Genomic DNA, 26,570 nt, shown 5'->3' with positions numbered 1-26,570 from the left:
GTCCTCTTTTTAGTCATAAAATGAGCCCTTTATTGATCTAGTTTGTTCGATCAAGATGGCTGGGTATTGCCTCGTTGTTGTTGTTGTTGTTTTGCTATTTTATTGACCTCGCCTTCTTCTCGGTTCATAAATAGGGAAAAAGACATCTTTCTTTAGCTGCACCCGTGATAATCATTTCCCGCCACTTCAATAACGTGATGTGTTCATTCTAAATCCTAACCCTTCTTGCAAATCGAGCACTGCTAAGTAAAAAATCGACCAAATTTTCTCAAGTTCCCTGAAAAAATGAAAACTGAAGGACTACACAGAGAGGCGCGAATTTTTTAAAGGCGCCCGCGCAACTCGAGCAGCTCGAATTTCTTCCCACGTGTTTTTGCGAGTGTTTGGATGAATATGTACGGCTACCAGACTGATTGAACGGTTCAATCCCAGGACTGTTTTTATTCATGTTTTATTTACCTGACATCAGTGCTAGTGGATGTAAACATTTTGGCGGGCAGCAACCTTTACGTCCTACAGAGTCACTTCACTTCCAATACGGTCGAAGTTCCTGAATTTGATGCCCTTGAGCGAAGAAGCCATTCTCTTCTTGACTCTGCCGCGGACCCAATTGTTTTCAGCCAATTCTCAAATATTGCCGTCTATTTAAAATACCTTCGAGTCTACGAGGCCACGGACAAATATCATACTGCATAAACTGATACGTACCTGTACGAAGGATTTTTAAAGGTCTTCCACCTATGAGCTTAAATATGGACAGTTCACCGCTCACTGTGTTGATCAGGAAACGATCCGGGTTATGAGTGAAAGAGGCGTTTGTTGAACTCCTTTACACTAAGGCAAGTTAGCACTCAATGCGTACCTCGTCTTAAAACGCGTTCCTCAATCGAACTTCGTGAAATAGACCAAAAGTACCGAATAATTTCGTTTGTTCTTATCCCAACCACGAACCGTGGTTATGATTTCTGAATAGGTTAACCGAAGTGTCAATAATCCTTTTACCATAAAAGGTATGCAATGTGAATTTCTTGGAATCGGGTGGTTTCGAAAGTCGTTTCTTAGATTCTTGGAAAGAACGTGGTGGGAAGTGTTGGTAGTGCGAAACTCATGCGACTTTCCTAGAAATTAGTTTGTGCCGAACTTAACAGCAGAACTTAGTGTTGTTTCAAGCTAATTGTATTATGGTTTCTATCTGGTAACAACTGGAAACTATGGCAGGTTAAAGATTCGGTGAATAAGATTTTGCTGCGGGAAAGGAAAGGTGAGATAAGTGTTAAATGTATTTTTTTCTGTCATTAATCTTATGATGCGCTGTGGTTTTGGATGACGTGGTTAAGTTGGGGTGTAGCACTACTGTATGTCTAATATCCTCTATTTCTTCGGCTTTTTTAAACTCAATTATCATCTACATCCACATCTACATATATTAGGTCGGTTACTAAAGAGAGGTGGATGCTGTGAAGGGATTATTACACGATTAAAGTTGTTTGGAAAAATTCGATATATGGGAGCTTTTGGGCCACAGGAATGGGATTTTTATCTTCAATTTTCTTAGTTATCAAACGACAGAGGACGGCAGATAGATTGAACAGATATGTTTTGGCAGCGTCATTCTTGTCTATTCAGTAATCTATTTTAATTTTTTGATTCCATATCAGTGGGTGGGGTGAACTGCTGAGGAGGGTGGTGGGGGGAAGGGCTTTGCTACATATGTTTTGGTCTTCTTATCCAGAACGTGGAGGCATCAGAAGTTGGTTACTAAATATTACTTCAACATTATATGGTATTATCTTACACACAAAATCTGAGCAAAGATGGCTCCAAATTTGAGGGTCAAGGATAGCTCTTAAAACACGCCACCCAACTCACATTATACTGTCAAGTTGTCTAATTATTGTTTCAATGTTTAGATTAGCATACTAATTAGTTTACTGTTAATTCTTGGAAAGTGGGTGGGGGGCAGATCTAAGTATTCCTAGAAAGCTCCTTAGCTTGTGGGGTTTCATTTCTGAGAAAATTAGCACATTGAACAACTTTATTATAACTTCAGTTCAAGGGAAAATACGAGAATCACTTCACCAGAGTAAATTTTTCAAATGTTACTATGCAAATTTTGTTGTATATGTTGTCTGGGTCACAGATTAATGACCATAACATAGGATGTGTTAGGCTAGATAAGAGTCTGACAAAAGCCTTCTTAGAAAGTGGGTGGGCTGAACTGCTGAGGAGGGTGGTGGGGGGAAGGGATTTGCCACATGTTTTAGTCTAAATTCTTATCTAGAATGTGGTTTTTGTGACACCTAAAAGAAATGCACAGAAAAGTTTTACCATACCATCAGCCTGCTAAATATGGAGAATGAGGCATTAGAAGTTGGCTACTATTTATTTCTTGAACATTATATAGTATTGTTTTACTATTATAATTTTGCAAAATCTTTGCACAGACAACTGCAAATTTGAAGGCCAAGGATAGCTCTTACAGTGTGACTGGGAAAACCGTGAATACTTGAAATACCTCAGGAATGTTTATTAATTGTGTTATGACTAATCACAACAAAGATCAGGACTTGTGAATTAGCCACAAAACCTCAAACTAATTAACGTCCTTGCTTGTGGTTCAGTTTTCTCACGCCTGATTGGCTTTTTTCTTGAAACACAATAACATTTCAGAAATGTATCTGGTGTTCATGGTTTTCCCAGTTTGACTGTAAAACCTACCCCAGGACTAACCCCATCCTACCAACAGTATTAAGTTGTCAAATTATTTTTTCAATTCTTGGAAAGTGGGTGGGAGCAGATCAAAGAATTCTGAGCTCCCTATTAGGTTTCATTTCTGAGGAATTCAATTGCTTTTATGTCTTTGTCAACTGCAGGGGGTAGCATTAATTTGTCTGTGAAAATATCTTGTCTTGGTTACAGCTTAATAACCATAACATAAGATGTGTGGTTAAGGTTAGTTAAGTCAAGCCTGACAAAAGCGCTTTATCTGTTTTCTTTTGAGCCCATAGCCAGGTCATAATTATATGCACCCTGATATTTATTAACACAAATTTGTTAAATACAAATTTTGTATCGTGGTTCTGTTTTATTGCTAATTATCTAATTTCTATTTCTCTTTATGTATACAGTGAGGTTTATTATTTTATGAAGATAACAAGCATTATCATTATAATTGACATAGAAAATGGAGGAGTTCACCTTGGATACTCAGCCAGAACATATTGCATGAATCAGTGCAATATAGACATTTTTACTACATTCATCTAATAATGTGTCTGCAAATTTTTTCTTGGGCCAAGCAAAATTACTTGTTTAATAATTATTTCATTGTGGTCTCTCCTAAATTGTTTTCCTGGTTGAAGAATTAATTACATTAATCAATTTTAACTGGTGTGGTAAATACCCCATTATTAGTAAAACAGGATCATGTGTAATTTTAAAAGGGATATGTTAGTAAATTAAATTATCTATTTATAAAGGGTAAAGTTTTATTTTGTTCATACATTTATTTTGTTGATTTATTTATATCAATTTTTCTCCAGTATAAGCATTGGGTTGTTCCAGAAAAAATCCACACCCCCCCCGACGGATGGGATTCTGGAAATTCTCGCGGGAGGGGGGGTTGAAGACTCCGGAAATCCAGGCGGGAGGGGGGGTTGACCTTAAAAAAGTCTTCTGCAGGGGTCATTTCGACCGATAGTTGATACAAATCAAATGTTTAGTTCGATGACACTTAAGCGCTTTCAGACCCTGAAAATAGTCAAAATGTTTTGTTCATATATTTCTCACCTGACATAAATGATAATCTAAGTTGCTTTACAGGTCCTTTTATAGCAGAAAACGCGAACAAGATACTAAAGAACGGGCCTGAAGGAACTCGTCGCAACGTTGTTGTCACGAAGAGTGTCAAACGCCTGACACATTTCTACTCGTACCCAGAGCCCGCGCGTGAAGAGCGTGAAACGCCTGACACATTTCTACTCGTACCCAGAGCCTGCGCGCCACAGTGTATAACTTTGAAATCTCGGTTGTTTGGTGTAAATAAAAATAAAAAAAACAACTGATTCACGTTCACGCATTCGCACTTTGTATTTTTTAAGGTTTACTTTTTAAATTATCAGCCTAGTTTGCCTCTTTTTCAAATATTTAAAAAGTCCTTGAAAGAAAAACGTCAAATTCCAGTGTCTTTGTTGCAAGGTTTGTTTTTCTGGCTAAATAATTTCCCTCAGGTTTGTGTATTTGACCCCTCCGAGACCTCTGCTGCCGTACTAGCTTCTGCTTTAACAGATGCTTATTACTTACAGCCACAATTTATTTCGTATTTACCTTTACCAGAAAAAAAGTGAACATTTAACGACAAGAACGAGTTTATTTGCAAATATATGGTGCAACAAACATGTATGTTTGTATTTGGATGAATCTGAAAGCCATCTTAATCCGGTTTTAAAACAATTCGTTGGATGAACATGTTAAAATTTCATTTCGTGAATGGGAGCTATTTCAAGTGCTTTTGTCTTGGCTGCATTCTCTTCAGCATGACTGTTGCCTCTCCGATTTAAATGAAAGCGAAACGACCTTTGTAACTATGGTGGACTAAGAAAGCTGTTTATAACGCGAATTTGAACTTCCCTTCCAGTGCACAGTAGAACTACAGATCTTGAACGTAGGATGTGCAAATGAAGTCATCCATTCTTTAAGTTAGAAAATAATTGTAACGATTAACAAATGTAGACTTTTGTTCTTTGAAAGATTTCGTTGATTTACAACAGTTACAAAATCTCGATCTTCAGTGGACGAGACTGACACGCATGCTGCCGGCTGCCTTATGTCTCGTAAAGGAATTAATGGATATTCATATTTAGCGCAAAGAAAGAAAAAGGTCACTGATTTTTATAAGCTAAGAAATTATGTAAAGTCACTCGTTCAGGTGTCGTTCGCATTTTTGTTTTTTGCTCCTTTCGTTTTTAGTTCCACGCGATAGAATTCTTAGTTTAATATAAGCTGAAGCTTTAGAAATTAAAACAAAAACATTTAGACGTGTTTGCGTGTATTTTCCATTAAAAATAAATTAAATTTAAGCCTTTTATTTTTTTCCCAGAAATCCAGGCGGGAGGGGGGGTCTTCCACCTTGGAAATCCAGTTAGGAGGGGGGGTCTTGTGCTTCAGGAAATCCAGGTGAGAGGGGGGGTTAAAAAAGGACCCCATCCGTCGGGGGGGGGGTGTGGATTTTTTCTGGAATAACCCATTAAATGATATTTTGGAATTGTGGATTTTTGTCCTTAAAAGTGTGTGCATCCAAGTAAACATTCACTAACAAAAATCTGAGTGATTTTTGATATTGATTATTTCTGATAATTAAGTTAAATGGTCCCTGAAAATGACTTTTCCTAACTTTCAGTGTGTAACTTACTTAAATCGTGGCAGATTTAAACTTAAAATGTCTGGAGATTTTCATCATGGAGGTGGTGGAAGTACTGGATCTGATGGTGCAATAAATCTTGGTTTTGATCCCTTGGGTGCAGCTAGTACAGGGGAACATGGCAGCTCTTTCAGTAACAATAATGACAGTCGTGGTGTTGACCAGAGAGCAGCTGCTTGGAAAGAATTTGCAGACAGAAGCTTTGAAGAATATTTTTCAAACTGTCCTGGAGGCCCTGGTAGCTCAGCACATGCTACAGGATGGGAGGAGCAGTCAAATCCATCTGTAAGTTAAACAGTATAATAAAGACATTAAGTCTGTGATAAGTGGGTTTTTTGGGTGGGGGGAGGGGGGTTATGTGTAAATAAGGGCCAATTCCTTGCCAAAATGTATTTTTCCACCCGCCACAAATTTTTTAAATGTCTTTGAATAAATGAAGGAAAAATAAACAATTAGTAGTACTAATTCTTTTTATGTTGCTTTTGAATGAATGAATGAAGGAAAAAGAAACAATTCCAGCTAGTATTTATTAATGTTCTTTGTTTACAACTACAATTGTACTTTAATTAGGTTATTACTAAAGTGAATATTTGACTTTTCACTAAACTTAAGCTATTAGTCCATTGCTTTTAAAATAAGTTTCATAATATTTCTTTGAATATTTTACATAAGAAATTTCTCGAACTTTTTTATTTTTGCAGGAAGTTGGAAATGATACAACTGAAGAGGAATGTATTAAGCCTCAGGAACCCTCTCATAATAAAGAAGAGGTACTGATAAGAAATGGCATTCTTTTATGAACCCTTTAAGCCCTAATATCCACATACAAATTCTCCAAACTGATCTCTATACATTTCCTTCATGGATGGGATGAGAGAATTTGATAAAGAAGCGGTGATCATTTTGTCAATTCTCATAACCTCATCTCTTGACAATGTATGGATATTGTTAGGAGAAAATTTATGTTGGTCACTTTTGGGACTTAAAGGGTTAAGCTTAGATAATTACAGTTGATGCAGTTGAAGCTCTTCATAATGGTCCTTGGAACTGAAGAAAGTGGCCGTAGTAGAGAAGTATGGCTGTGTTGTAGAGAGATTTAAGCAGGAGTCAATGACTGGACTGTTCAACAAAGAAGTGGCCGTTGTAAATAGTTTGCTGTTAGGGGAGGCTCCATTGTATTTTTAAATTTTTAGATGGCCTGATGATCAGTCATGACAGTTATGATAATAATGATGGTGTGATAATGATATTCAATTAAGATGATGTTAGTATTAAAGATTATGTCCGTGAATGGTTTTTAACCCAGGAGTCATGATAGAAATAAGTGGGTGCAGGAATAAATCAAGATCAGCTGGGGGATTTTAGTCCTGATCAGGAAGAATGTTTCTGACAGTGACTGACATTTTCCACATCCTTTCCTGGATATGACCAGCTCACAGGTTGTCAAAGTCACTGTCAACAACAGTCTTATTCAGGACAAAATTATCATGTGGATGATCATATTACAATAAATTTTTAGTGTTAAAAGGTGAACTTAGACAATTTAAGATTCCATGGGCCCATATGTATGCATGTGCATACCAGAAAAAATTTGCCGAAGGTTTAATAATCAATTAATCTGCGTGCTTTTTCCAACAGACTATGCATTTGAATTTTCTGTGGAGAGATAAGAAATATCGAAGTGAATTTTGCTATAAAACAAACTAGAATCCTGCATCTACTTTGGAGATTTTGGCAAAAAAGCCATTTTCATGGCACTTTCTCTAGACTGAACGATCTGAAACTGCTCATGTACCAATGTTGTTTACAGGTTCAGTGATATGTTAACTTTTGTTCCTAACTCACAGATTTCAACCTTCAGGCATACTTTTTTCTTTCGCATTCTCTCTTTTCCATCTTTCTCTTTTCTTTTCTCGTTTTTTCCTTTTACTGGGCATTTATTTAGCTTCATTTTGGTGGGAAAAGTTGTTGGAAACGTCCGTGAAATTAATCGAGAAATTATTTTTGAAAGAAGTACAGTTAGGAAGCTGCACAAGATTTTCAATGGACCTTTCTGATCGAAATTTCATGACTTAATTTAGCGTTTTTCTTTTCCATGCTTTGTGCTTGTTAGGTATGGTTTGAAAAATCTAACTCCTCTGCAAAAATTAACATGCTTCAAAATTTGTGCCTTCACAGTTGCGAGACTGGAGCTCAGTAACTAACCATGATAGCGACGATCATGAAAATGCGTTGAAAAATTTCTTTTATGATCAAAACAGCAGCTCTGAATTAATGTGCATCGCACTTTTCACCTAGTAGGTGTTTTGACGCCCACTGCACTGACTACGACTTGAAAGTATAAATGCTCTGTTTTATGGATAACAGTAACAAACGACGACGAATTTCTTTCTTGTTTAACCCTTTAAACCCTAACATCAAAATTCAAATTCTCATTTGTTATCCCTATACGTTTTCAATAGAAGTGATGGAGAGAATTTGTTGAAGTATCAATTAGATTCACCTTGTGTGATCACGTTCTCAATTCTCATGTCCTCTGTGTTTTATAAAGCAGTGATATTACAAGGAGAAATTTGATGCTGATCACTCTTAGGGCTTAAAGGGTTAACACACGCATGGTACAGTTAGCCCCTAATTCTTGGAAAATTCGCCTATGACAAATTAAGCGAACATAAATAAATACAATAAACTGTTTGAAAGAGCTCTGATTAATTTTTGGAGTCAGAACAAAACAAAGCAAGTAAATAGCTAGGGTGGTTTTAAAAGGAGTCATTGCTGGTAAGAAACTTAACTTAGCTATTTCTTTCAAATATTAATTTCTCAACCGCAAAAAAAATTGTCTCCTTATACATTACCTGCTGCCTTTCTTAAAATACGTTTCCTTCAAGAATGGAGACAATTAGTAACAAAAATGAAGACCTTACATTTCGGCGAGAAAATCTTGTAGAAAACAAAGTGTAGACAATACGTCTAGCTTACTCTATTTTATTTCCTCGCATATTTCGCCCATTTACGACAAAGCCTGAGGTTAGTTGGATTGGCTCCTAAATTGTGAAACTACCAACAAAGCCTTTTTTAACTCTCTTTGCCTGGATAATGACTAGTCACCAGGAGCAGCAGCTTCAAACGGCGCTTCCTATAGAAAATAAAGGCACTGTTAACGTGCATGAACTATTTTGAATGCTTCAGTGTAACCGTATCAACAATCTACTATTCTAATCCTAAATTAAGACTATTTTTTGCGCGAAACTGGGTATCGCTGTACATTAATGAAAACGCGAACCGCTGCGCACAGCTGAGTCAATCGTCATACTAAAGATTCATTTATCTTTGTATTTCCTTCTGACATCTGTTGCAAAATAAACAAATTGTTAAAGTACTATGAATATCAATTCACCAAACGTTGCTTGGAGGGAAAACTCGAAGGTTTCATGTTTTCTTCATGGTTTCTTAAGATAATGAAGCTCGTCGAATACCGAATAACCAAGAAACGCCACGATTTTCGTCATTGTTGTAGATGGTTGCATCATTATTCACGAGGTTATCACGTGCGATTCTACTTTAATGAAATAGTCTTTAACTCTGACCACTTAATTCCAGGAGTGTTATGAGTTTTTGCTTATTAAAAGAAAAGAGCCTTTGCTTAGGCACTAGTTACAAAACTAAAGATGTCTTCATCACGTTCAAGTTACTATTATAACCGTGAAAAGCCAGCATGAGGGGTAGAATCACACAGTTTGCCCGTGAAAATGTCGGACTTTGCCCCTTTCGTGGTTCGTACGGGAGGGAATTCGAGTTATCGCACATTTATACCAGTAAACAGAAGTATAAAAATAACTCATGCACTTAATTTGCACGTGAAGATGTTGGACTTTGGCCCTTTTACAATTCGTACGTAAAAAAACGCAAATTGTTTACTAACAAGACGCTACGGAGCGTACACTTCGGCGTCGTGGTTGTGGAACTAATTAATTGTAAATGCGGAGGAATAGTAAGAAATCAAATATGGTAAGAGGAAGGTGTTAATTTGTGAAATTATGGGATTTGTCAGGATATTCTGAAAAGAGCAACATCCAAGAGCCCTACTTGCCAAAAACTAGCATTTCGGGACAAATTGTCTCCGAGATATTAGTCCAGTTATGCTCTGATGACTCCATACAAATCCTTCTAAAAAACAATTCTCTATTTTTCTTAGTCACATCAGGCTTCAAAAACAGCATAGCAGTCTCATGTACTGATTAAAGATATGTAAGGCATGGGTAAGGAGTCAATTACGTTGAGCATGGAATTGGCTAAAACTCAAAGTCACGAGTTCGAATGTTTTGAGGATAATTATTCACTGACTATCAGCACGCAGGGATGTCGGATTAACACAAGGAAGTTTAACACCAATTGCAGCGATCACTGCAATCGTAGCGATCATATGTAAACCAGGCTTAAGTTAGGCATATTTACTGTATAAAATACGTTTCAATAACTATAATACTTAGTGAGCGGGAAGATTGTATACTTACTCATGTTTTTTTGTTTGTTGCCGGAACGAAAAAGGTCTGTTGAACTTTGTAAGCGAGAGAATAAAGCTTGTTTGCAGGATTAACAATACTCGGTACAACTTCCAAAAAAGTAAGCTGCCTTTCAAACATCTAAAACCACAATTTATAGGCTTCATACCTTCGAATTAAAGCCCATATCTAAATATCAATTATTGTTTCATTGGAAGAGCTTTGAAAATATATGATCTTTTATACTCTACCTTGAAGCAGGTGAAACAGAGCTCATAAATACGTGCGTTGTACCGTTCGCGATAGCCGAATTCGGTCAGAAATGTCTTGAAGCAGCATCCATCACTTTACACAGCGTTTGAATCATAAATATATTTAATGTAATGCTTCTTAGGCCCTGTTTACATGGAGTGGGGGACCCCGATCTAGTGGGGTAGGTTTCTTTTGTTTTGTGTCCCCCAGAACGTGAAAACAAAAGAAACCAACCCCACTAGACCGGGGTCCCCCACTCCATGTAAACGGGCCCTAAACACCTGTAGCCGAAATAAAAGCGAAAAAATTGTGAAGTATCAAGGTGGCGGTCTCAAAGTGCCCTTGTTCGACCTTTATCAATGCCATGTTTAATAGATGCCAAGATCTCATTGGTTCCTACGCATCAACTCGTAGTAACTTCAACCTTATTGGCTCTTGCAACAAACATCCGAACATACAAAGCCACAAAGATACATACACTCTAAATCAGAAAGATCTGTTTTAGCCCTAAAAATAGGGCCGTTTCGGTGAGTAAAAGTCTTATTTTTGAGTCTAATTTGGCTCCCTGAAATCAGGGCCAATACAGTCCAATTAGCTAGGGCTGATTTGGTCCCAGGGCTGAAATGGGCCCTACCGTGGACTGGAATAGCCTTTTGATAAAACTTTTTTGGCCTAAATTGTGCTCAAATGGCTCCAGGAAGGGCTGAATCAGACTTTGGCCTGCAGGGGCTGAATTGACACTTTGGGGCTGAAACAGATCTTTTCAATTTTTAGTGTACGCTTACACCACTGACGTATGAGCTATTTTTTCTAAATAGCTCAAAAAGGAGGGGCTCAAGTTGGTTTAGTAGTATGACGTAATAGGGTTTTCATTTCTGAATGAAAAAAGTTTTCTTAAAGGGGCTGTATCACGGCTGTCTAGTTTATTGTGTTAATTATACCAACTATGCGTCCTTGTTTGCTATGGAACTTAAGAAATGACATGTACTAACATTGAAAAACTCCTCGGCTAACGAGTTTTCAAAAACCAAAAGTTGCAATCCGTTTTAGTCTTCTCCGAGTTTGTACATTCGTGCCTTTTTTTCTATTTGCTATGTTATTTTTACCTTCTTTTTTGGTTAGAGTGGTTATTTTTGTGTTTCACTTAGTTTAGTGGAATTTCTCAGTTTTTGAATTTTGATAAATTTCGTGATACAACTCCTTTAGAATGGATTAACTTTAAATGTCACTAAACAGCTGACAATAGTTGCAACTGTTTGTCTTAGTATCTCAGGTATTTCTTCCATCTCTTTGTTGGGGAAGGCGGCGTTGAGTCAGTGAAGATCGTTACAGAGAAGCCGATGCTCAACGGTAGTGTCACGATGGCCCTCGAGCCTTGTTCAGATGACAAGAATTATTGGAGGTCTCCCCAGTTGTTTGTACACGCCGAAGATCAAGAGACTTTTCGTTACCGTTATGTGGTGAAATACAATAAAGGACTATTAAAGGCCGCAACCACGTTTATCTACAGTATGTTTACTGGACGAAGGGATGAGAAAATTGTACAAGAGGTGAATGCACGCAAGCTGACCAAAGGGATGCATCAGTTTGACATTTTTCACAACCCTGGTGATCCTTCCCGGATGCGAAGTGTTTTCTCTGGGCAATTGTTCTTCATCAAAATGTTGTGCCGACAACTGAACAATGGTGGAAATCTGAAAGAACTACTAATTTATTGTGAACACGTAGGATTTGGCCACCCGTCGTTTACCACAGAGGACGTGAAACACTTTTTAAAGTGGATACAAGATGTGATGGGTCACTTCCACACTCCTTATCAGGCCGTCTTTTTATGTTCACTTCTTGGCCAGTTAGTAGATCGCGGGCGTAACTGGCAAGCTGGTTACACTTGCTGCTATCTTGGAGAAAAGTGCTGTGATTTGATTTTGTCCTCCTTTCGTAGCTGTCCCTACACGTCACTGCCTCAAAGTAGTTTGAAGTTCATCAAAATTGTGGCTGAACATCTTTTCATTGCTGGGTCCTCGACGGGTAGCTTGATGTTTATTAACTATTTTTGTAATCTGTTAGATGCCAACTATGTAATGCAGGTGGTGGATAAACTCTCATCACAGACGTACACTGAATATCAGTTCGACCAGGATGTGATTATTTTGTTAGACACCCTCAAAGGTTTAAACGACCGTGCCATCTGTACAAGGTATTTGTCTTACGCCGTAAGTTCTTCTCCATCTGCCCGTTGCCTTTGGAATATCTATAACACAGTGTCTCGCACGTGCCCGGGCATGGTAGAGGCCCTAACGAAGGAGTTTTTAAGCGTTTACAGCAAGTTCATTTCACGTCGTGCAAGAAAGCCGGATCTTCTCGATCCATTGTTTTGGCGTTATGTGCCAGAAAGCTTGCAAAACAAAGTAGCCAGTCTTTTCTGCAAAGCACTTGAGGCGCAAGTTCTCTCAGAAACTAAGTGGTCGAAAGAAAGGCTTCTCAAATTGCAGGACATCATTGTTGATACAAGGCTACATTCATCGGATGATTTTCGTCATTTTGCAATAGAGGTCTTAACACACAAATGTAAAGACGTGGTGTTCGTTCTCCCAGATCTGCTGAATTCAACCGCATTGTGCTGTTATTGGAAAACCGTCCTCGTCGATGCAGACAAAGAGAAAGTTTGCGATCACTGGTTAAAAACATCCTATCGAAGTCAAACGAAGTCTAGTGATAGAATCCTGGCTGTTGTGGAAGCCTGTGAGATGCTATGTGGCACAGAGGCTTTGAAATCCGACAAACCACTTTGTGTGTTTATGCAGAAGTGGGTGGAGCGTGAGGTGGTGAAGATGAATTGTCAGTCCGTCATGAGTGCTTTTCAAGATGGCGAGAATAGGTCCCCTGCGGTTTGCCACCGCCTCATGTCCCTTCTTAGAAGTGCCATAAAGCAGCACAGTGGCACAGGCGACCGTCGTTCAAAATATAGGCAGATGATTCAGTTACTTGGCCTCGATGGTCCCAAGGAGAAAAAGAAGGGTTTAAACAAGGCAAAGCTGACGAGGTGGGTTGAATGCTTGTTTTTATGTTATGTATTAAGAAGCAGAAAGGCTTTTCTAGCGATCAAAGCCGTCTAGAAAACGGTCTAGTCGATTGTGTGATCGATGTACCAAGTGATTTTTAAAGAGTAAAGAGTACATTAAAATTTGCTGTTGCAGAAATGATGCAATTTAAAAAGCTGCAATTAAAGAGCCTTGAAAACTTGCAAAGGAAAGAGATTTTAAGCTTGAAATAGTTAAAAAGTTTAATAGTCTGATTACTTCCACGTCCCTGATATAGCGTTATTAGTGAAAGACCCGATTGGCTCAACGGATAAGACGATTTGATCCAAAACAAGAACTGACCGATGTAAAGCGTATTAATAGGGAGTGTTAGGATAGGTGACGGGAGCGAGAAAGTCAAAAATGCAATAACTTTGCACGTGCATCACACATTTTTGTACATTTCTTTGCGTCAGTACACGACTACGACTTAAAAAAGCCTAGTTTCATGTTTCATGAAGGACGTTAACAAGCGACAATGAATTTTTCTTTCTCTTTCTAAACTTTAGTGCGGTCCCCAAGAACTCCGGGGAAATTCGTTTACATTTGACATTTTCAGCGAATTCGAATAAACGCCACAAAGTCTAAAATTTTTTTTTCCTTTGCAGTGAGGGATAATACCGTTCTGGCGCTGCGGATAAATTTCTATCCAGTAACTAAAAAAAGAATGGGATTTAGCTGTAGGATAGCGTTACCCACCTTTTGAACAGCTGCTGCCAATATAATCAAACTCAAGTTATTTATCCTATCTTGAATATTAGGGCTGAAGAAGAGGTTCTTTTGGCTGTGTTGGATGACCTACCTATGGCTGGTGAAAAAGGACCAGAACAGATTTTCAAAGCTATTATTGCCGACAGTGACGTGTGGGTGCCTGTATTAAGCGCACTTCATCCTCAGAGCACTCTTATGGAACATCCAAATGTTTTGACGGCCACAAATGCATTGCAGCAATTATCCGGTCCTCTACATAGGTCCAAGTTGCCAGTATCCTTTTTTCTAGATATGAAAGGGGAGGACCTCCGTCGACTTGCAAAGTTGTGTGCCGTAACTTCTTCCTTGGATCCTGAAGTCACAGAAAAGAAACCAGATGACTGGATAGCGGACTTTTCCAAGGATCAGGCGACTGCACAATCCTTCTGTGATCAATTCGCTAGACTACAGAAAACAATATCATTCCTTGAGGCAGTGACCAAGGACATTGTGGTTATATCGGACGCACAGCTGATAATATCCGAAGTCAACAAAAGAAAGAAAGTAAAGACAACCATCATCCTTGGAGTTGCGGCTCATGGTAGTTACTGGGGATCACTGCGTAGTTTGATTGACTCAGGAAAGGCAATCGAGTGGGCTCAGGAATCGGTTGTATTTGCCAATATCGCGCGTATTTGTATTGAAGAGGAGATTGCAGTAAGTCAGACACAAGTGGAGGTGGTAGCCAGTGATTCAGAAGGTTGGCAGGAATCCAAGGTAGACGGTAGCACAGAACGTACAGCAGCTGAAATATTGGGCCTTCTAAAAAGCAGAGGTTTACCCAAGCTTGAAGAAGCGTGTACTAACCTGTTTGCAACGAATAAAGATCTAAGCGTTCAGGAAGTGCAAATGCTCTTTAACGGAATTGACGATGAAGTCGCCCTCGAAAAGGAATTAAAAGTGATCAGATCCCTTTTTTCGACTTCTGCTTCTCAACGAAACGAGAAAATGTTATTGAACGTCCTGTATTTTCCTCGCGTCAGTGCAAAAGCTAAGCTGTTGATGTCGGTATTTGCAGCCCTTGGTTATGAAGGTACTGGAGACGGCGACTCAGTGACTAAGGCCTTAGAAGAGGTCATCTCCTCCGCTCATAACACCGATATTACACTAACGCGCCTCTCTGAAGTTGTTGAAAATACGACAGTTACCATCGTTGATCGCAAGCTTGATGATGATCTGACAAATATCTTAACAACACTTCAAGAATCTAGCGAGCTGATCTCCTTCATGAAAGAAACGGCCGGTGAAGACATCAGGATACTAATTGATGCTGTTGAAGAACATTCTGATCAATTCGTTTCGGAAGCCACTGTCTCGGATTTGATTGATGTTCATGGGTTTTTGCGCACCTTCCTGCGAAAAGAGCCGAAAGATCCGTTGATGTTTCTGGACACCGTTGAGAAATGCTACTCTAAGCTTGAGAAGAAAGTAGAAATGGCAGCCAAAATCAAGGAATGCAGCTGTAATGTCCACAGTTTGAGAGGCCTCTATATGAATGTTGCCAACCGAGGAGAAATGACGAAGGAAATTATCAGTAACGCAGTGCAGAAAGGGCGTTACCTCATCACGGCCAGCTCCAATGGTTCATATGACGTTCAACTTAGCTATCACCGCCAGGAAGGTGACTCTAAAGAAACAAGCTACAATATGGCAGAGCTTCATGACCTTAGAAGTCGAGCTCTTCTTATTGTAAATACTGACAAAAAGCCAGAAAAGCAGAGACAATCAGATAACTGTGATGCTACGGCTGCTTCTCTGAACAGGAGCTTGTCTACTTTTATCCAACAAGTTCAAAAGATTACCGACATCCTTAACATGGTCATGTCGTTGCGAGAGTCAGGCCACCCACAATTTAATGACACATTTTGGTATAAGCTTAGTTCCTTTGAAGATACTTTGAGTCTGGCAAATTCGTTGGAAGCGAAGTTGAAGGACTGGAGAAATGTCATGCATGTTTTGCAAAAAGAACACTATTTCTTAAACTTCTTTCATCCCGACCAGCTTTGGATTTTAAGGAAATTTTTCTCCAGACCTCTGTCCAGAACTAAAGCGGATGTCTCTTTGAGAAACCTAGTCCACAGTTTGCTGCGATTTGTGGATCCCAGCGTTCACCACAAGGACCTTGATGAGTTTCATCGATTGTACAAACAACCTAAAGAAAACACTGGACGTGAAAATGACCTCCGCGCCGTTGGAGAAGTTCTTGATGCCATTTTTGTTTCTCGCCATACTTCAGAGGTACAAAAAGCTCGCCCACATAATCCACAAAGTGCGGTCAAGCCCGGGGAATTGTTTGTAGCGGTCCTTGAGGAAAACAGTAAACAGACAGCTCATGTGGTTATGTCTTTATTCGAACAAACCACAGGCTCGTATCCACAACCTAGTCAGATTCTTTTCTGTCATTCTGAGACCTCTTGGGAAGAGGTTGAACGACTTCTTAAGCGTGCATTTGAAGCACATGAACATTCCACGGCAGTCAAACTACACTGCCTCGCTAACGTAGAAAACCTTTCAAACGACATGCAGTTCGAGCTTGTTTCCGCCATCAGGGCCTACCAAGAGATGACAAATGGTGCATACTTGCTAAGCATAGTCTGCTGTGGGGGAATTCATCATCATATTGCCGATCAGTTTTCTTCATGCGCACACAACGATACTGGAATGACTGAAAATCAACTTCGCATCGCATTCCAAGAGGACTTCCCAGACGTTTTTATGGTCACCTCAGACCTTCCGGGTGTAGGGAAAACAGAATTGATTCATGAACATGCTGCATCCAAAAATAAGAAAGTTTTAACAATTCCTATCAGTGGGCCGGTGTCTCGTAAAAGTTTGGTCAAGATGTTGTGTGGTTTGACGTTCGCGAAATATGAATGCATTCATTTTGATGTTGGTGAGGTAAACGATCCGTCCGTTCTGGACACACTGATATTTGAACTTGTCACAGTTGGAATGGTGTCTTGCGGAACAGACCTCTTTCATCTTCCAACCAAGCACGTGTATATCGAAATTGCAAATACATTGAGGCACTGGTTGCAAGATTCTCTTCCCGTCACAAAGTGTTTTTCCCCTAAGCATATCAAGCTAGATGGGTACACAGACCTTGTTGTCAGTCAAGAACCATTCAGTGCCGTGCAAGTGGTTTGCCAATATCTTCATGCTTTTGAATGTGGAAAACTGGAAAGCAAAGAGGTATGTCCTGCTGATTTGAAGCCTCTTTCCCCAAATCGCTGCAAAGAACTCCTGTCAAAGCACTTCTCGTCAAGTGGTGACCTATCATACAACATAATTGAGAGTTTTGTGAAGGTGTTCGCTAACCAGCTGATGCAGTTTTCCGCAAGTCCTTACTTCAGACCACACAATTTAAGAGCTGTGCTTGGACCTTCACACGATGTCCGTAACTGCTTGTTCAAAGCCCTTTTGGAAGTGTCAAGGGAGTTTGCGTCGCGCTCTGTTGTCACCTGTAAGAGTGTTCAGTCAGAAGCGATCTCCAAAGAAAAGGCTGTTGAAGTACTTAAAAAGATTCAGTTGCAGTCAGGGAATGTGGCTGAGAAAATGGTCGAACGTGTGGAAGGAATGATACAGTGGGCCGACAACAATCACCTTGTGATTGTTTTCCACAGTCTTGAAGCCTTGACTATTTCGGCTCTGTATCGTGATTTGGCTTTGGTGCCCTCAAATGTCCGTAAGCTATTCAAGACGCAAGCAGTGAAGGGTAAAAACATGGTTGACTTCACGAAGATGGATCAGAAAGAGCTTCAGCAAAGATTAGATCGAATTGTTCGAACTACTCCTAGGGAAAAAGATAACAGCTTGCAGAACTTGGGCTACGCTCTTACCCCAGACAACATTCTCAAAATGGTTCTTATCATTCAACGCATACGAGCAGGAATTCCAGTCATTGTTATGGGTGAAACAGGATGTGGAAAGACAAGTCTTGTTAGATACCTTGCGAAGACGTGTGGGGTCCCTTTTCAGATTTTTAATTTCCATGCAGGTGTCTGCGAGGAAGAGCTTGTTTGTTTCGTCCACAAAATGGAAAAAGAAGCGGTCAGTGCCAAAGAAGTTTGGGTTTTTCTTGACGAGATCAACACCTGTGATTACCTTGGAACTATCAATGAGATGATTTGTCACCGAAGCATCAAAGGCAAGCGTCTCCCATCAAACCTGGTCTTTGTGGCCGCCTGCAATCCGTACCGTCTCCGTCCATCTGGAAAAATTACAACCGCTGGTTTAAATGGTAAGACGATTCTGGATGAATTCTCCAAGCTGGTGTATCGTGTCCACCCATTACCCGAAACAATGATCGATTTTGTGTGGGACTATGGATCTCTAAGTAACAAAGATGAACGTGCCTACATATGTCGCATGGTGGAGGGAATAACTGGAAACCCCAACAACTTACTGGTTGATCTTCTGTGTACCTCCCAAGACTATATCCGAGATGTCGACAAAAGCCCTTACTGTGTAAGCTTGAGAGACGTCCACCGATGTATCGTTCTCGTTAAATGGTTTAAGAAAACCCTGGAGCAGCGGGAAGAACTTCCTTTGTCAAAAGTGAAGGGGAGTCTTAAGTACTACAAAGAGGCTTGCAAATTTTCCTACCGCGAGAGGTCCTTCGTACTCGCCTTGGCTCACTGCTTCCAATCTCGCCTTCCGACCGCCAATTCCAGGAAAGGATACCGTGAGCACATTGTAGGTTGCTTTAGAAGCCACAAAAATTATTCGTTTGACGAATTTAGTTTTGAAGCTATTGTAAGGGCAGATCAAGAAGACTACCTTGAACGAATGGAATTACCAGAAGGAACTGCTAAAAATGCTGCCCTTCGTGAAAACGTGTTTGTGATGCTTGTTTGTATTCTCAACCGTATTCCGGTTTTTGTTGTTGGCAAGCCTGGCTGTAGCAAATCTTTGTCCATGCAGATAATCCGAAGCAACTTAAGAGGGAAGGATGCCAAAGACTCTTTTCTCAAGACACTACCACAACTTTACGTTGTTTCCCACCAAGGCTCTGAATCATCAACATCAGATGGAATACTTAAGGTTTTTGAGAAAGCGAAAAAGTATAAGAAACACAACAAATCAGGCGATGTCCTTCTAGTTGTTCTTCTTGACGAAATAGGTTTGGCTGAGGTCTCCAAGTACAATCCTCTCAAAGTACTACACAGCCTTCTGGAACCTGGTGACAGCATATTTCCTGATGTTGCCGTTGTTGGTATTTCAAACTGGGCCTTAGACGCTGCAAAAATGAACCGTGCGATCCATCTTTCTCGACCTGAACCTGATGTTGAGGACTTGTTCGAAACTGGAAAATCGTTACGAGAAGCAGGCAGTGGCATCAGTGACTCTGGGGTATCTTGTACGCGTTCAGGTCGTCCGTTTGGCCAAGGAGCCTATCCAGATGACAAACAGCTACGTTGCCTAGCTGAAGTTTATCAGAAGTACCAGGCAGAGCAACGATATCCGAATTTTCATGGGCTGCGTGACTATTACAGCTTAATAAAGTGTCTAAGTACAGACATGAATGGAGAATTCACACAAACGTTTTATGAGGAGAAAACCAAGGAAATCCAACGGGCATTGCAAAGGAATTTTGGTGGCGTACCCAGCGAGGTGAATAATTTTCAAAGTTTGTTTCAAGAGCGAATCCAACTTCAAGAACTAGTGGATCAAAATTACCAGTTTGCAGTAACCGACCTCATCTGTGACAATCTAAGTGACAAACGTGCTCGTCATCTGATGATAATCACAAACGGAGATTCTGCTATAGGCATCCTTGATCAGACGCTTCAGGATCTTGATAAAGAGAAGATCACGATTTTTGGCAGCCGATTTGAGGAAGATCTTTCCGAAGAGTACAATTACCGTATGCTAAGCCGTATCATTCTCTGCATGGAAAGGGACTGTGTTCTCATCCTGCGAGATCTAGAGAGTATTTACGGCAGTCTTTACGACATGCTTAATCAAAATTATACAGTAGTTGGGGGGAAAAGGAACTGCCGTGTCGCACTAGGAGCTTTCAGCAATCCAATGTGTCAAGTCCATGAAGGCTTTCGTTGTGTTGTGTTGATTGATCAAGGAAGAGTTGACTTCACTGATCCCCCTTTTCTTAATCGATTCGAGAAACAACTGCTTCGTTTTTCAGATGTCCTAAATGAAAAGCAAAGGAAGATTATCAAAATTCTAAAGGAATGGGTGAAACACATTTCAACGATTCCCGATCTTGAGTCCCAGTTCCACGAAGAAGACATGTTCATCGGATTTTGTGATGAGACTCTTCCTTCGCTTGTCCTTAAAAACAGCCGAGACCCAAAGCTGGAGAGTCATGAAATTGTTGAAGAGTGCAAACGGGATCTGATGATGATAGCATCTCCTGATGGTGTTGTAAGGAGCGTGCAATCTGTCTTGGCTCAGACGAATTTGGAAGAAGTTCAGATGCTCTACAACGACTATTTCGAGAAGCCTCTGCACAATGGTTTGAGAGATTACTTGGAACACTCGCTGGAATGTATACAACTTGATTGCAATGGTGAAGATGCCTCAAGGGGTATGCGACTGGTGATAATGACCCACAGTAACATTCATGTGAATGTATCTCAGTGCCTTGATGGTCTAGTTCAGTGTCAGACAGAGAAACTTAGTGCTTTCAAGTCTGAAAAGCAGTTGACCAAGGAGTTGGAACGATTCTGGGGATCCAGCGACTCTCTCTTGGTACTACAATGTAAACCAGAGCTAGATGCTTCGCATGTGCTTCTTGCAAAATCCATTATTGAGCAGCAGCGGGAGGCATACATCAAACGAGCAATTGACAAAAACCAGCGGCAAGTCAAGCATGTTTGCATTGTTATCCATGTTCAGAGAGAAAGTGAGGCCAATAAGGCTGAGAATCAGCGCTGGCAATTCAGTTTTCAAAGCGGCTGGAAGCAAGTGACGATCGATGTGTTGGAAGATACCGTTTTGCCAGTAACTGAGTGTTTAGACATCAGTGTCATGGAGCTCTTAGAGTCAAAGACGCTCTCATTTGAGGAAGTGGCTTCAAATCAATTCCTTTGGTGTTTTTTTCGCATCAAATATTCGCCATCTGTCCAGCCACCATGGGAAGACATTCTTCACCTGGAATATCGTTTGAGGTCATCGCCCAAGATCCTGGCATGCTTCAAGGAGCTAGTGAATCGTTGGTTGGCAAAAAGAGTTGCTTTCGATTCACATGAAGAAGATCGTCCAAGTTGGCAGTACTTCGTGGCATGTGATCGGCAGGCCTTAATTAACTCCTCACATTTGGTGGGAGCTATTCAACACCATGTAAGCCATCTCATACGTCAACCACTTGCAAAGATTGTGTACTTCTTGGAGAAGGAGTCTGCTTGGCCTTGGTTTCTGTTTCAACAGGACACTCTTCACGAGGAGGAGCTTCAAGTCTGGCTGCAACTGATCATGGATCGAGATATTTTTGATATTGATGATATCCCTGACCACCAAGGGGCAGAGTCCTACTTCATTTCTGAGCAGCGTGTGCAGCTGAAATTCCCCTATTTCTCCGTATTTTACAAAAACGTAGAACACGTGCAATCGATGTTTGTTGAAGACCAAAGACAACTTCTCTTGGACGAAACTAACCTAAACGAGAATGATGAGATGAGCGATGCTGTAGGAGAGGCTCAACTACATCGATTTGCTTCCGTTGTAAAGGAGAAAGTATCTCAAGTATTTGAGCTGGACTATCTTCGAACTCGCATTGAATGCTACGTTGAGGATTTTCTCGACGTGAAATCAGCTCACTTTTCAAATCTTCTATCCCGAGGCGAAAGAATCGACTTCTTAAAGTCTGCGATGGCAAATGACGTAAAGTTCTCCATTAACGGCGACCCCGCCCTTCTGGTTACTCGGCTGCATTCTCTTTTCTGGCTGAACGAACCTTCCTATGTGGCAGCCCTTCAGGTGTTCGTGACGTGTTACAAGATCGCGAATGTAGAATTTGCGGGGCTCGTCTCTGAGTTCACTCCCTTGTTTGAGAAAATGCTGTTTCAGGAAAACAGTGCAGTAAAAAACGAACCCTTGGAACATTCTCAACAACTTGAAAGGAATCATTCCTTTGGAGAACATCACACGGAAGATGTTTGTGCGATGGTGGAGGGCTCTGAAGTCGACGTAGGGGAGGTCAGCAGTGAAACATTTGCCACAGAGAACGAGAAGAGACTTGAAAAAGAGGAAAACGATGACGAAATGAAGGCAGTAGAAGATATCGGCTCACAGATTGAAGAAGGAAAGGAAGATGCCATTAAAACTGAAAATCAAGGGATTCAGGAGCCTAAAGACGTGGATGTAACACAAACAATGGGGCGAAATGATTCAGTGAAAGAGGATAGTGAAAGTAGCGTCTGTGAACGTGAAAGTGTGGGTGGAGAAAATGACGCGACTGTTGAACACGAAGAGAACACCGAACTGGAAACAAAACACGCTGTAGAAGTTAGTCCACGAGGAAAAGGGCAGAATGATAATAGCGTAATGGCAAAAGATTATATCCCAAGTTGGCGCGTAAAACATGAAGATATTGTCGAAGATAGTAGTGTAGACAATAATGACACAACAAGCAAAGAGGTAATCAGTGAAGAACTCATCACAGAAAACGTAGAGGAGAATGCAGCTACCAATGACGAATGGGGGAAGGGTGGCATAGGCACGGCAACAGACGACAGTGTTGACGAAGGAAGCGTGAGCTTCAGCGAAGTATTATTAGAGTCGCTCTGTTCTGCGTTACTTCCAACGGACGACGTCGTGAAGAATTTAAAAGGCCCTGAAGGATGGCAAAGAACAGCAAGTCTCTTTCTGTCAACAGCTAGCAGAATGCAAGTTCAGATTCCTGCATTTCACTACCTTCGTGTCTGTCACGATTTTGTTACACTTTTGGTATTACCAGAGAATCTTGAACCATATTCTCTCTATATGCTTGGAGCACTTGGAAAAACGGGAGCCTCTGAGGGCTATCTCGATTCCCCAGACACGTTTGATCGTATTACTAACGTCATTGATGAGTTGGAGCAACGAGGCGTTGAAAAGAGACGTTTGGAAGACTTTCTGATGCTCTTCTATGGACGTTGCATCGATTCAAATCCAGACACACCAGTACTTGGTATCATACTGGCAAAGATCAGTTCCAGTGGAGCGAAAGCACTTCTACGGCTTGCTGGACCGTTGCTACACCGTATTTTTCTCACAGAAGAAAACTTCAGCCCTGGTGTCTTTCAAGATCTCTTACACAGCTTGGACTCCATCAAAGATCATCCAGGCCTCCAAGAGACAAGTGCTGCTTTGTCAACACTATCTGATGATGTTGAGTTGGACTCCCCTTTCGCAGTGGTTTGTTGTGATCTTATAAGTGAGGTTGCGTTCCCTGAAGTAGACTTATCTACGATGTCACACTCAGAGGATCAAATTCTGATGAATTTTCGCACGGCCTTTCAAACCCTAACAGAACCTTGCGAAGACACTGAAGACGGATCGTTTCATCTTCTTTGTGCCACCGCTTATATGAGGTCGTTCTTGTCATCATTTGCAAAGTTTATTTTGGCAAGGCGCCAGTGCCTTACTGAAGAAGGGGAGTTTACAGTGCTTTTGAACGAAATAAATGCAGCCCTTTCCTGTAATCACCCTAATCCTGTTTCTTCTAGGGCGGTAGAATTGCAACTGTACTTCGTAAAGGAACTGAAGAAAGAGCTCTACATGTGTGAGGTGCGTGACATCTGCCAACGTAGCCCGAAACTTCCAGCGTTGACTAATTTAGATTGGCATGGTGAGGAACTTGTGGGCAAACTTAGTTTTGATCCTCTGCGAAACTATACAGAGAATTCTCAAGCACAAGCAGCAGTTGCAACTCTTCTCGAAAAGAACGACCTCAAGCCCCTTGCAGACACCATTCTTGCTATGTCAAGTTGTGCAGAAAAGAGAATGGAGATGGCGGCAACCCTTGCCAAGTCGTTTTACCTTGTTCGTTCTACACGATCCTTGAAGGACAGTGAGGACAAAGCAATAGACTCCTTTATAGGGAAGTTTGGGAACTTTGAATATCCCTACGTCCAGCTCCTCCAAGGAATTACGGGAAGGAAGGATTTCAAAAGTAAAAAACTTTGTATTTCTTCAGAATCTTCACCAGCTGATGTGCATAGGGCGACTCTAATCCTACATCTTTGCATAGTTCTAGCCTCTCATTTCAGTGGTGTTGAACAGAAAAAGCTGGCGTTTATGTCATACCTTAATAGTCCTTTGGCCTCAAGCAATACATACGTCCTGGCGTCTGGAGAGGGTTGTCAGCAACCATATGAGGTACACCGCAATTACAGCTTCGATGAAACATCCTTTTTCCTTTGCTCCTGTAGAACATTCTTTGTTGCCGCAAGTGATTATGAAGATGATGATGATGAAACAAAGTGTCCCAACTGTCGTTCACTTTGCAAAGCTGAGAAAGTACTTAGCAAGAATACTGCAGCTGTCGTTAAAGCCATACAGCCATCTAAAGTTCCTGTCTGCCTCACATGTCCTCAAGATTTTTTAATTCACGTACGGCAAATGGATCCAAGAGAATTCCGAGTTCTCCACTTGTTCGTGCATGCAGCACTTTACGGAGGCTTCGCGATGGAGTTGTTTGATGAGAATAGTCTGACCCAAATACTAGGCAATGCTGCTACGGACAGTGATCCTTGCGAAGTGTGCTTTCAACAGATCGATGACGATCTAAGAGCGTTATGTCTTCTTTTAGACGCTAAGGAAGAATACGTCATCGGTTTCTTGCACTGTGCTTTGCTCAAAAGTATTTCCATCCTTACTTCGGGAAGCTTATGTCAAACAGAAGGAGAAAGGTTGGCATGGGAAAACACGTTCGCTGAAACCGTGCGCCCTTTACTCCGAGAGTTTTACCCAAGAAAACTTTTGACAAGTTTGCAAGACTTCATGAGCAAGTCTACAGTGGCTGTTCAAAGGAGGATAGAAGAAATTGATGACCCCCAGTTCTCAAATACGGCAGAGAGAAACCGGCACCTTCCTAGATTGTTGCGTGTCACGCTGCCTAAAACGTTTTCGTCCCTTAGAGCGTATTATATGTCAGCTGATCACGATACTAAGAACCACCATCCTCTTCTTGGGTTATTCCTTGATTTTAACGACTCTCTTCCAAATGTTGCAAGCCTCCACGATCTCCTTTCCTGGAGTCGTATTGTGGACTCGCTTCTAAGTAGACGTCTGAGTCGCCACGAAGCCACTACAAATATAGGAGATATCATTCGAAAACAATTTCCTGAAGAGAGAAAGCGATTAAGTGAGATCTTCGAGAAGTTCAGCATGGCATGGGAGAGGATGCGTCCTTTTGTTAGGGACCGTTTAAAGCAGGATGTGCCGTACCTAAGCGAAAGCTCGCCCATTTCATTTTGCTTGATTGAGAAAAGAGGCCAGGGTGCCTTTCTTTGTGCTGCTATGGAAATACTTCAAGAGATCCAGAATGATTTCTTACAGAAGATGCTCAGTATTGCATCAACAGGAAAATGTTCTGCGCTAGTCTTTCTGGAGAGAGAAGAAGGAAAATTCACTATTCCAGTCGTCCACTTACAGGAAGCTCGGGAGAAAGAAATTATCCAATATCAATGGACAGATGAAATTTTAAGGCATTCTCAACGTAACACCGAATACGGCCATGGCAGGGAGATCGTTTTCGATCTTGCAAAGATTGAAAAAGAGATGGCAGTCAGATTCTTGGTGGGAAAGTCTTACCTTTCAACTCTCGAGGGATTACAGGAGTTCATTTTCGCCCGAGAGCTCTTTCACACTTGTAGAGGCATTCTGGACGACTTACAAGAGCTGATTCCGCAGCAACCACTCACAGATGTGTTTCGAAGTAGTCTGTCCAGTCAGGGTGAGCAGAGTCTGAAAAACGTACAAGATTTGCTTGAGCACATGGAAATTGTCCTTTGCCTTTTAAAAAGACATCGCGTTGGAAAACCAGACGACCCGTTGATAGAATTTACAGACAACTGGCTGCGTGGACCAAGACCGTTTCCAAAGGATTTACTCCCTCAGCCCCACAGTGCCATCCAGCTCACACATGTAGTTGCCTTGTACGAGTTTCTCGAAGACATGTTGGCTGAATCGGCTGCCAAACGAGTTCACGACATGTATCGTGTACCCATACCTGAAGAGATAGGTAACGAAATGACCAAGGGAACCCCGGCGTCTGGAACAACCGAGTCACACCGTTCTGTTATAACTGCCGTCAATGTAGCGCTCAAACGCTTCATTTACCGTTATCTTTCTTCTGAGGAAATGAAACCTGAACCAGCTGACAGTCTGAAGGAGCGCATGCAGGAGAGGTCGCTTTGGCCAATCGATGCATTCAAGTTGTGGAACCCGAAAGTGGAATCTCCAGCAAAATTCATCAGTGCCGTGTTTCCGGAGAAGCTGGCCATAAAACATACGTACCAAGTTTTGTGCTTTTACCAGGATCGACTTAAAGTAAGTGATGAAAAATGTACTTGTCATTAATTTGGCAATAATTCTCTCCTCAACACAATTTAAAGCGATAAT

At 40.9% G+C, this 26,570-nt stretch overlaps 1 protein-coding gene across 1 annotated transcript in view; it reads left to right on the top strand.

Moving 5' to 3' along the window:
• The first annotated feature begins 1,091 nt into the window (after positions 1 to 1,091).
• Positions 1,092 to 26,570, top strand: part of LOC140928536 (uncharacterized) — a 28,828-nt gene continuing 3,349 nt past the window's right edge. Inside the window, exons 1-5 of the mRNA XM_073378287.1 lie at positions 1,092 to 1,261; positions 5,425 to 5,704; positions 6,121 to 6,189; positions 11,439 to 13,216; positions 14,015 to 26,498. Of these exons, the coding sequence (XP_073234388.1) occupies positions 5,438 to 5,704; positions 6,121 to 6,189; positions 11,439 to 13,216; positions 14,015 to 26,498 (14,598 nt within the window). The 5' untranslated portion in view covers positions 1,092 to 1,261; positions 5,425 to 5,437. The remainder of the gene's footprint in view (positions 1,262 to 5,424; positions 5,705 to 6,120; positions 6,190 to 11,438; positions 13,217 to 14,014; positions 26,499 to 26,570) is intronic.

This window comes from Porites lutea, chromosome 2 (assembly GCF_958299795.1).
Source record: "Porites lutea chromosome 2, jaPorLute2.1, whole genome shotgun sequence".
Taxonomy (NCBI): domain Eukaryota; kingdom Metazoa; phylum Cnidaria; class Anthozoa; order Scleractinia; family Poritidae; genus Porites; species Porites lutea.
This window is presented reverse-complemented; position numbering and strand designations above follow the sequence as displayed.